We start from the raw sequence: 12,133 nt of genomic DNA on the forward strand, positions 1-12,133 counted from the left end.
TTCAATTATCAAAATTTCAGTTTATTTTGGTACTTTGCATGGGAACGCATTCGTTTGGCTAACATTCAATTCTCAGAACAGGAAGAATGAGAGCATGAGCTGTTAATCAATTGTGTTGCACGATCCCATTCGGTAGCTAATTATATCACATGATATTCTTAAACAACGCATGTTGCGTTTGGAGTTCAAATGACGGTTGCAATTACAAAAACTACCATCTAATCAAGTTTCATTTCAATAACTTTGCCTTGGAATCGCCTTTCTTGCCACACAGGAATTGCAATTACAACAGAATAAAACACATCGAGACTTATCAAAACTACAAAGACGTTTTTCTCGATCTGGTCAACAAGAAACAAAAGAACAAATGCTGGCAGGTTGATCAAGATTCGGTAACTAATGAAGGCGGGGCTTAAGCTATGATTGACATTGCTGGCTCCCACTACGTGGTACAAGCCGTGCACGGATATAAGGAACAAGTAAGAGGCCAAATAACCTCCCGAATACCCTTGAAATGGCTCCAAATGGAACATCCGCTGTGCAAGATCAGGCCTGACAACTAACACGAGCCAGAAAAACAGCTGGATGATCCCGAGAAGGAAAATGACCGACGTAGAGGTGGCTGTTAGAGGCCTACGTGGCTGTAGAACTGGCGTGGAGATCTCTCTGAAAAAAGAACCAATCGAGGCTCTGTTTGTTTCACGGCACCAAATAACTAGGGTGATGAGAGCGAGAGACGAGTCAAGGACCATGAAAAACAGAGCGAAAGAGAGGGGCAGCATGTTTCTGAGGATCATCATCACAAGTATTGAATCAACAAAAAGCAAGCGACCAACAACTGAGGTCAGACATTCCTGATGCGGGGACATCTTACGATTGGAGCGAGCTGCAATCATTAGAATGAGGCCAATTTCGGTCACTCCGAGCCCCACCAAACGAAGGTACCCCTCAGAACGGTCCTGAAGGTCCAGCTGCAATATGAAGGCCCAAAGCTGAGGGACGAAGAGGAAGCTGGCGCCCCCGATGACATAGGCGAGTAGGCAGGACCACTGAGTGAATCTTTCTGTTTTGGTCATTGGTTCCGTGCGGGGAATGGACAGCATGAATTTGAACCAGTTGGAGATTATGATGGGCACTCTCATGAACATGGCTCTACAAGCAGAAAAAATAAAAATTGAGGAACGTTCTGAGTACCAACAACATTTGCTTTAGATACGCTTGCTTAAAAATTGTCATAGTAAAATTACACGCTAGCTGAAGATGTTATAACCGGAATATTTTATATTTTCCTACTTGCTATTTGCCACAAAATCTAAGACTCCTTTGAGTTAACTAGTGTGTTGGCCATTTTGAAGGCAACGACTTAGCATGACCGTATAGACTCAACAGCTCCCCATAGAGTCTCTGTGGCTCAGTGGTAGAGCATCGGAGCGCGGAATCCGAAGGTCTGAGGTTCGATTCCTCATGGGAACTCAGAACGTTTTCTTTATCCCAAGCTCGTGACGAGACGAAAAACATCTTTCCCTCTATTTAATCAGTTGGAGTTTATGTCACTAGCTATCCAGTTCTGCATAAAATAAGTCTTTCTTTTTTTACCGGCACGAAGTCTTTCCTGATGGAGATTGTCCTATTCATTCCATCTTTCCCCCCCACCCCAATCTTTTCTTTCTCCTTTAAATTGGCCTCCTAGCGAGAAATAAATTCCACTCTGGAGAGTAGACACGCGGGTGGTGTAAACTTCCTGTTCTGTTTCGCGCGAGACTTCTCGCCCGCGCGTGGCAGTCGAAGTCTCCTACGTTTGAGGGCCTGCTGCCAAAGACTACCTTGTTTAATAGGTATTGGAAGTAAGAACTTTCTTTTGTCTCGGCATAATATTTAACATAGTAGGTATTAGACACAGCTTTAAACCCGTTAAAAAGCTATGATAAAACAAAGTTTGCGTTAAGTTAGCGGAATTCGCGAAAAAAGAGCACAAGGCCTTTGTTGAATTCGAAGGATTCGCGACAGGTTATGTAAATTAAGCTTTCGCAGTTTGTTAATTGCATTTTATTAGCAGGTTATAATTACTGATTTTTTTCGCTTATCATTACCAGCCTCTATTCCGTGGAAGTAGCTCCCGTAGTTAAGTTTGCAGAATCAATTTAGGACAGATTCAGGACAGAACGTCAACATCTTCCCCTCCCTTGACAAATAACCGAAATTTTATGGCATTAATACCAAACATCAGAGACACAGCTTTAAACCCCTCACAAAGCAGTGATAAAAACAAAGTTTGTGTTAAGTTCGTGGAATTCGCGAAGAAAGAGCGCGAGGTCCCTGTAGAATTCAAAGGATTCGCGACTTGTTAGATAAACTGGGCTTTCACAGTTTGTTAGCTGCATTTTGCTGGCAGTTTATAATAACTGATTGTTTTTGCTTATCATTACCAGCTTCTATCCCGTGGAAGTTGTTCCCGTCGTTAAGTTTGTAGAATCAATTTAGAACAGATTCAGGACAGAATGTCAACATCTTCTGCCCCCTGACAAATTACCGAAATTTTGATAGGAAAGCAAAACAAAATGCTGCCGAGCGCGCTGGGATTACCTCGACCAATTGAGAGTTGAGATTGTGAACGAGGTAACAAAAGTTTGTTTGTGGAGTCAAAATCTCAAGAAAATGAAAACAATCCTTTTGTTTTCATGACATAATTTAATCATTCACTATTTGTGTGATTCATAGGTAGATAGCTTCCATTCTTCAAAAATCAACCCATTACAGACCTTATCCACAGTTTTAGCTGTGAGACCGTATGTATCGGGACCTATATTAAGCGAACACCAGCTCTTCCATTTTTCTTCTCATTTATTGTGTTCAGCGCACAAGTCTGTTCCACGGACGCAAAAAAAAAAAATGAATTTAGGCACTCAAACCAGGTAAGGAGGCACTTAAAGAGGTTATTCTCAAATTTCAAATATTTCAGGAAACCTGTGCACTTTTAACTGGCGTTCAGGTCACGTTACAGAATGTTATACAACTTTTAATGATGCTAAACACGTATGACATTTTGAGACCCAAAGTAGAAAAAGCGAAACGCAATTTCTCTCAACCTCGTTCCCAGGGTCCTCTCTATTCCTCATTTGAGAAAGTTTTTCGAGGGAGGAAACCTTCAACACAACGTTTTAGCAAATGGATTTATTCCTTGTTATCTTAAGTAATAGAGGGTATAAAGAAAAAACATTTAAAAAATTGTTCACTAAGATCTTGTTATGGTTTAATTTGATTAATTTTTATATGAACTGCGGTTTTACGAGGATTTCCAGCCCCGAGAAAAGCCATGACTGCACACTTAAAATAACGTCATTTTGTCGTGTGTTTGATATCGCCAATCAGCTGCTGACACGACACTCGCCTTTCGCGCCACTCTGTCAGGTTGATGAATGAATGGCAAAGCGTTCACCACGCTCAATCCAAGGTCATTTGTCGAATTGTCTTGTCTATGGTGTTTATATGATGAACAAAATAATATATTTTTGCTTGTAGATGTCGAATTTCTCTCTCCGTGATCAACTCAGTATGTCAAATCGATGTCTCACGAGTGAGTACAGTTTTGTGTTTGTTGGAATTTTCCAACAAATCAAATTTCTATCACCTCAGTTTCGTTGTTCTGGAATCGCTTTTCTTGCCACACGGGGATAGTTATCACAACAGAATAAAACACATCGAAACTAGTCAACACAACAAAGATGTTTTGCTCGATCTGGTTAACAAAAAACAAAATCACCAACACCGGCATGTTGATCAAGACGCGGTAACTAGTGAAGACGGGGCTTAAGCAATGATTGACATTGCTGGCTCCCACTACGTGGTATAAGCCGTGCACGGATATAAGGAACAAATAAGAGGCTAGATAACCTCTCGAATATCCCTGAAATGGCTCCAAATAAAACATCCGTTGTGCAAAATCAGGCCTGACAACTAACACGAGCCAGAAAAACAGCTGGATGACCCCGAGAAGGAAAATGACCGACGTAGAGGTGGCTGTTAGAGGCCTACGTGGCTGTAGAACTGGCGTGGAGATCTCTCTGAAAAAAGAACCAATCGAGGCTCTGTTTGTTTCACGGCACCAAATAACTAGGGTGATGAGAGCGAGAGACGAGTCAAGGACCATGAAAAACAGAGCGAAAGAGAGGGGCAGCATGTTTCTGAGGATCATCATCACAAGTATTGAATCAACAAAAAGCAAGCGACCAACAACTGAGGTCAGACATTCCTGATGCGGGGACATCTTACGATTGGAGCGAGCTGCAATCATTAGAATGAGACCAATTTCGATCACTCCGAGCCCCGCCAAACGAAGGTACCCCTCAGAACGGTCCTGAAGGTCCAGCTGCAATATGAAGGCCCAAAGCTGAGGGGCGAAGAGAAAGCTGGCGCCCCCGATGACATAGGCGAGTAGGCAGGACCACTGAGTGAATCTTTCTGTTTTGGTCATCGGCTTCTCGCGAGGAATGGACAGCATGAATTTTAACAAGCCGAACATGATGATGATAATTATAGTTAAAATACCTCTGAAAGAGAAAAAAAGATTTGTAATGGAGTCCAGTTCTGACGGAAAGAAAATGCTACGCAATACTTGGAGTTCGAGATGTCCGCGGTAAATGAAATGACGGCAAATTTTTGGAGTAAAGTTTGATTCGCAGTCAGGCGAACTCTCATCTTTGGGCCATTTTATTAAAATCTCATTTCAGATCTGAAAGATTTAAAAGGAAAATTTCATATAATTCTTTTTTTTTACAATTTGATGATTGGATGCCCTTCGAAGAAAAGAGAAAGTTATTCGATAAAGGCTTTGGAACTGAGAGATAAAGAAACCCGAATTAAGATTTAATCTTAAGCTAGCGTTAATTAGCATAGGAACAAAGAGGAAAAAGGAAAGAAAATAGGTGTTTGAAGATTTAGACTTTCGTTCACGAAAAATGAAAATTTTGTTAAAGTGAGCGGTCAGCAGGACCGTCGTTTTAGTCCTACATTTTAAGCTTTCCAGGCAAATGGGAAAAAAACAAGCCAGGAAGATAAATGATAAAAAAAATTTAAACGCACGTAATATAACGTGCTAAGTCCATTTTACATTTATTTCATGGCCGTCTGGTATCTTCAGGCCGTTTTCAACGTCATTTTGTCGACTTCCTTTTGTACCTGGTGTTGTCTCTTTTCAAAATAGCGGGAAAATGGTAAGTAAGCTATACACGTAACATTTCGTGCGTTGAATAAATTTATTTGCCCCCTAATAAAAGAATTTATATCTTCTGCCTCTGCTATATTGTTAATATCTAACTAAGATACTAAGTCAACGAAGAAAGGCAGGGAGTACTGAAGGGTTAAAACTTGAGGGGGACTGGGTCGTAACATCTGAAATCGATTGAGCAACAGTAACAAGACTATCTGATGACTTTGATATCAATACTGTTCTTTGCGCGAGAGTCACGATCTCTTTTGTTTTAATTTATGTTTTTATGTCTTCCGGGCACTTCCTTTTTTGTTGTGCCCTAAATTTTGTTGGAGCTTACAAAATTTAAAATCGTTCATGATCAATTATTTAAGATTTAATTTTTAAGCCATAAATCGGCCATCTTTTCATGGCCGAAATTTATTCCGACAACGACCTTGTCTGGTTTCCATTTATTAAAGCTCTCTTTTAAACAAAACTTGACTGGTTACCTAGAAATGGACCAACATATCGACACTGGTATAATTTCACACGTCTATGCATTTCTGAGGAAAGGAGACATTAATGTTTGCTTTGTTTTTCACGGCAAGAGTAAACACTTAAAATTCAATTTAAATTTTATCCCACAACCGAGAAATATTCAGAAAATATCGATTTCAGTAAACTGAAGAGTGATTGAACACAAATAGACAGAATGATGGACTTCATACTGAGGAAATTTTGGCCTGTACTACTCGAATTAAATATACATATTCAGCATATTAGATGTTCCTACTGACGACCTTTAAACCCCGAAATCACACATGACACGCTTGGGCCGCCTATGATATAACCAGGATACTGGTGTACCAGTCTAAAGATTCGTCGAGATTTAGAACTGCTCGTGGCAAGAGGCTCTTGACAGTTAATATTCAGCTAGGTTTTTGACGGTTCAAGGTAAATAGTTATCCTTTCTGACAGTGGACCCCATTGGCAACGACGTAAAACGAAATACGAGAGACATGCAGCCATTAATTAAAACTAACCTTTTTTTTTTTAACTCAAGCTGAGATGAAGTCAAGATATCTTTGCCACAAAACTGCCAACGGAAATGGATTTATTCATTTTCAGCTGACATATGAAGATAATTAGGATGAAAAAGGACTCCGATGGAGATCCTGTTAAATTTGCTGAAACCGGAAGTCAATAGCTTTAGGGCTGCCACGGAACTTCCTTCGCAACAGTGTTTCATTTCAACCGTCGTATATCTTCCTTGTGCCTTCAACAATCGTTACGACGCATCATGAACTTGTTTAAAAAATAGGTTAGCTCAAACCGAATACAAACACAAAACATTTTTAATCATTTGTGTGTGTATTAACAGGAAATCCCGTTTCATAAGCTCCCCCCTCCCCTCCCCTCCTTTAACCACTTCTCTGATTTGTTAATGCAATAATAACTGAACATCACATTCAGATCAAAGAGAAAAAAATGTAAATTATCTTTTCTAATGTCAAGAAGCGTGGGGTGCCTTGATTAGCCTTGTGAGGTGAAAATGTGGTGACGTTTGGTTGTACTTCGTTAATTTTATTTTTCCGGTAAGATTAAGAATATCTTATTTCTCCTAATTGCAACAAGCCTACCAAAATCTTTCGAAGTTATCATCCACGGTTAATAACGATGTTTTTAATTTAAGTTACCACTTAATTCGTTAAGAAAACAGAGATAACAAAGGTCGCTTCGTATGATTCTATTAGCGAACAAAGAGCTCTGTGATAACTGTTAAGGTTTCACGGTTTAATGCTATGTTTGTTAAATAGAGGAAACTACAGGTAGCTTCAGATTTCTTAGACACAGTCGACGCTCTTATTAGCGGAAACTTAAAAAAAGCAGACAAGCTCTGCAATTGGAACTGGCGTTTCAGAACAACGTGTAGATAAAGAATCTGTATTCGGGTGTTTGGCCGCAAAGAGGATTTATGTGAATCGAGTCGAACACATAGGGTCCGCCAAAAGAAAAGTTTGCTTACCAAAATAGTCAGATCAAGTGACTAAGACTTGAAACGATGAACAGTGAAGTACCAGTTCTTTCGGCTTGTGACAAGCGAAGAAGTAGACACCTACAGCTTGGGGTGTGCGTGCAGATATCCTCTTTGTTTGCTGAGATGGAAGGATATCGATACTCAAGATTAATTGTGACCAAGTTTCAGTCCACGGGCATCCGTCTCAGATCTGTCAGCTCATGTCAAATCTTATGTTCGCAAAACCCTTGCTGATTTTTTTAATTCGCCTTAATTCGCCTTATTTGTCGGTAAAGATTAAGGCGAGACCTAGCAAACAAGATGTAAACAAGCAAAAAAGATTCGCGTTTAAGCTTAGTGATATTGACAACGCTAAGCTTTTATAAATCGAGTAGCATTTAACATGGTATTAATTGTCATGCACGAAACACGGAATTCATTTTCCTCAGCAGGGAATGGGAGATAAACTACTTTAAGGTCACTTAAAAAATAGATAAGATAACAATAATGAAAATGACTATCGTAATGGTGATATCACCAACGATAAATTCTCTCTTACGCAGGATGTACAAAGGTTGACTATTATTTACATTGGAGCAATGCCTACTTCTGTCAAGAAGTGGGACGAGGAATAAGCCGGTATCCAACTGGGACTAACCGTTGACTTTTTTCACGGGGAACGGAGTGGAGATGGAGTTCCAACTTAAGAGGGGGTCATTAATGAGTTAATGAGCCTTAAGGGAGGACCAGGTAAATTTTATTGTAGCAGAACCAAAATTTCCCGCACCCACCCCGGCGGTAAATAAGGTTTGGTCCCTTAGACAATCGCGCGCCGTGAGAGAGTGGGGAAAGGGTGGAGCACTTGAAGTTGGCCATATTTAAGACAATACCCTGTCAGTAACACACAGGTAGAAAAGTACCCCAGCTGATCAAGCCCTGCTTGACCTGTTCAGACTGTGCTCGTAGAACGCCGGAAAATTGCTCGCTAGAATGCCAAAAAGTTGCTAAAACATTGCAAAAAATCCAAAAAGTTGCCAGCTTAGTGTCTTGATATTTTCATATACACGTTAATTAAAAGCTTTTAATTAGTTTTTGTTCTTCGCACTAATTGCTAGCATCAGTCCAGGAAAATAGCTTAAAAGTTATCTTGAAAGAGTTGCTCGCGAGTATAGACGAAATTAAAGGAACTCTGTAAGTCTAAAGGAACAAAACACATGGTTCATTGGACGTCTTGCCGATCGTCGTTCGAACGGATTTTCCCAAGTAAGATTAGAAAAGGATCGCAAAAGGTCTGCGAAACGTTGTCTAGTGACAGGTTATGTGTTCAAAAAGCTTATAAAAATTCAAGAAATTCGCACAAATTGAAGTTTTTCTATGAAACCGTTGACTTTTTCGTGCTTGATATTTCCTTTAAACCCATATTTTGCTCAAATCAATCGAGGTTATTAGAACCACAAAACGTTGCTGCGAAGGCCAAGATTTGCTCTAAAATTGCCGAGCACAATCGAGAGGCCTAGGTTGTGCTAAAAGCTTTGCTTTGTATACTAGTACTTGAGGCTATGAGTGTTTGAAAAAGTATAGGAGGGATTGAGTACAGTATTACAGATATTCGTGTATTTTACCGTATCTGTGGCGCTAGTTTCCTTTAGACTTTATTTTTATTGATATTTTTTATTGTTGCGAGATGACGATTCCTGTCTTCACCATGCCGAGAGGACACTACAAAAAAACTCTTTCTTAGACCGAAAGGAGATTCACATATCCCCTACTCCCCCCCCAAGGGGCTCCTAAGAATCTGCCTTCCCTAACGCCGATTGAATTGTGTTTCTTGTGTATGCCAGAGATAAATTTGTATATGTAGTTTACTTCCGTTACTTTTCGTTGTCAATCAATGCTAAAAACCTGAAACGAATCTAGTTTCGATGTTTGCTTTTTTTCGTATTAGCACTAAAGGAATGACGACCTGTACAGGCTGTACTTAAAATAATCTTTCATTTAAGACGGAATGCAATGTCCAGAGAATTAAATAGTACTCTGCTCATATAAAGCGTGCGACTGTGCATTTGATCACTGTAGTGGTTACTTCTCTTGACACTATATTAAGTCTTACATGTAGTTCTACCCTAGAATCGAGGCGAGGTGGCGAAATAATGAACCTTACATTTTCCTTCCCTTTCATTTTCATCGCCTGCAACCAAGGCTACGATTAATTTTAATTATCTTCGAAACTCTCCCCAACATAACAAATATAACACCAGTTCTAGCTGGCTTAACAAGCGTGCTTTTTTGCGTTTTCCGGGCGAACAGAGGCAAACGCGCTATTTCCCTCGCGCGTGATTCGTACTTCGCTCTCACCTCGCGCCTACCTCGCGCCTGCCTCACGCTCGTCCGTGTTTCCGCGCCACTGAAAAACGCAAAATAAATTACGCCCGTTCAGCGAGCTTTTATCAGCAATTTTAGGCTCTTTCGTAGTTCTTAATCTTACTCCTAACAATACAATTTAGTCTCTATCTTCATGTTTTAGTAGTGTTTCTTCAGAAATCTCAGTTAACGGTGTGGTAGGATTTTGGCCAAAAGCCAGAAATAGTAAAATCATAATCGAAAAACATATGTCGAGACTCATCAAAGCAAGGAAAATATTGCGCTCAATCTGATCCACCAAAACCAAAATGACTAGCACCGGTACACTGATTAATACTCGGTAAAAAAAGGCCGCTGGGACAGCCGGTCGATTAACAGTGCATGCGTTCGCTATGTGATACCAACCATGAATGGATAGGGTGAAAAACGCACTTGCCAAGAAGCCAGCGGAGTGACCATTGAACTCATCAAGCTGTAGGATGTCATAAGCGATGTCGGGCCTTATAAGAAACACGAGCCAGAAGAACAACTGGAACACGCCAACGAAAAAGATGACTACCATTTCTGCGCAGATGTTTCGGCAAGAAATTCCCGAAGAGGATTCTTTTGTTTCACGGCGCAATAACACCAGGGTGATCAGGGGAAGTGATGTATCGATCACCATGAACACCAGCGCAAAAGATAACGGGATATAGCCTCTGAGGACCATCATGAGTATGATCCCATTTCCGCCGATGAGACGCGATGGAATGGACCCTAAAATGACCCCGTGCCTGGGTACTTGGTTATTGGAGCGCGCGGAGATGACGAGTATAAATCCAATTATAAATACACCCAATCCAACAAGACGAAGGTACCCCTCAGTACGACCCTCGAAGCTTAACTGTAACAAAAACTTCCACAGCTGAGGGCAAAGAAGCAAACTGGCTCCTCCCAGGCAATAGGCGATCAGGGCCGACCACTGGGTGAATTTTTGTGTGTTGGTCAGCGGTTGTGTTCTTGGGTAGGACACCATGAATAAAAACCAGTCACAGAGAGCAACTTTGGTGGTCACCATGGCTCCGTCTAAAATTTGATTTAAAATAATTAAAGAATTACTCTTCTCCTTCAAGTATCGCGAGGGATTATTTTTGGTTTCCCAGTCTGCATAAAACAGATTTCCGCCGAGTGGTTCATTATAGAAAGGGATTAGTCTTTATTTCTCGCCGGGGTGGATGAAAGGATTTTCGCGGGGGGGGGGGGAATGGAGGGGGAATCAGTCGTTTATGACGGAGTAAAAAGGCGGGGACTAGTAAATTTACTGTTAATGAGGGGGTATCATTTGAATACAACAGAGCCTTAAAGGGGAGGTTAGGTAAATTTAATTGTGACACAACTAAAATCCTGATATCCTTTCCACCACCCCCCCCTCCCCCTGGTACGCTAATTAATGACCAATCTCTTATTGAGGACTTATCCCGCTCGACAATATCTTGGACTATTACTCAACAATACACAAGATTAACTGTATTGTAACCGCTACAAACCGTTACTCGAAGACCTCAATTAACTCTATGAAATAACCAAAAGCACTGTAAATTAAGACGTAGAAGTGTCTGTGTTTACAGTATCGCACTAAAGTGGCAACACAGTCAACTTCAAGGTTTAAAACTGAAAAATTCCATGAAGGTAAATAACTTGTTCTAACCAATGCAATCACTGACTTATTTACCTGCCATTTGCTGCGTATCCACCGCTGGAGCTCCTTACAACCGTAGCGTAATTTCTTACGTCCAAACAAGAAAGCGTCGTAATAAGGAACTTACAAATCGATTGTGCTCGTTATGCAAATGTAATCTTCTGTCGCCTTTGTCCCGGAAAGCAAGCTAATTAAGCGTTAATTGTACGGCGGTAAAAAAGGTTTAAAATTAGCTGTAGTCGACGTTCCTTTCTGAAAGCTCGTTGCTGCTTAGGAATAAGGGATAATTTCGACATCTTTACGATATCAGAGACTTGGCTGGATTCTTCAGTCAACAACGAGAGCATTCATATTCCAGGTTACACTTTGTATAGACAAGACCGTGGCCCGCACAAACCTGGCGGCGGACTATGTGTTTACATTAAGAAAAACTACAAAGTTTCATCACTGGAGAATGTATCCTCAGTTTCTGATAATAACTTTCAGCAATTGTGGCTAAAAGTGCAAAGTCGCTGTTATAAGTCATTCGTCATCTGCACAGTATATCGACCACCGAGTACTCCATTAAATTTTATAGATGATCTTGCCAACAGTCTTATCGAATCCCTCCTGTCAGGTCTTGATGTCATTATATTGGGTGACCTCAATTGCAACCTCCTTCAAGATAACGCAGAATCCCGTGCTTTAAACGATTTTTGCTCTACTTTTAACCTCACCCAATTAATCAATCAACCAACCAGAGCCACGGAGAATGGGGAATCGTTAATCGATGTTGTGATGACCACGAATGAGGAACTAATTGCTTCAAACGACGTCCTTATGTCAACCATTAGCGATCACAATCTTGTTTACATCTCGCTGAAGTTAAAAAAGCCAAGGATTAAGCCCT

At 40.6% G+C, this 12,133-nt stretch overlaps 3 protein-coding genes across 3 annotated transcripts; all 3 read right to left on the bottom strand.

Annotated features, from left to right (window-relative positions):
* On the bottom strand, positions 1-7,355 carry LOC113685917 (uncharacterized). The gene is made up of 2 exons (XM_027203501.2): positions 7,215-7,355; positions 1-1,152 (listed from the first exon to the last, which is right to left on the bottom strand). Exon 2 carries the CDS (start codon positions 1,146-1,148, stop codon positions 219-221), a length of 930 nt encoding a protein of 309 aa, XP_027059302.2. The 5' UTR covers positions 1,149-1,152; positions 7,215-7,355; the 3' UTR covers positions 1-218.
* Positions 3,157-7,350, bottom strand: LOC113685916 (uncharacterized). Its single transcript, XM_089214340.1, has 2 exons — positions 7,215-7,350; positions 3,157-4,547 (listed from the first exon to the last, which is right to left on the bottom strand). Exon 2 carries the CDS (start codon positions 4,517-4,519, stop codon positions 3,614-3,616), a length of 906 nt encoding a protein of 301 aa, XP_089070466.1. The 5' UTR covers positions 4,520-4,547; positions 7,215-7,350; the 3' UTR covers positions 3,157-3,613.
* Positions 7,356-9,049: 1,694 nt separating the features above from the next.
* Positions 9,050-11,540, bottom strand: LOC113685918 (uncharacterized). The gene is made up of 2 exons (XM_027203502.2): positions 11,278-11,540; positions 9,050-10,631 (listed from the first exon to the last, which is right to left on the bottom strand). Exons 1-2 carry the CDS (start codon positions 11,282-11,284, stop codon positions 9,706-9,708), a joined length of 933 nt encoding a protein of 310 aa, XP_027059303.2. The 5' UTR covers positions 11,285-11,540; the 3' UTR covers positions 9,050-9,705.
* Positions 11,541-12,133: the final 593 nt, after the last annotated feature.

This window comes from Pocillopora damicornis, chromosome 8 (genome assembly GCF_964200805.1).
Source record: "Pocillopora damicornis chromosome 8, jaPocDami1.2, whole genome shotgun sequence".
In the NCBI taxonomy this organism is placed as follows: domain Eukaryota; kingdom Metazoa; phylum Cnidaria; class Anthozoa; order Scleractinia; family Pocilloporidae; genus Pocillopora; species Pocillopora damicornis.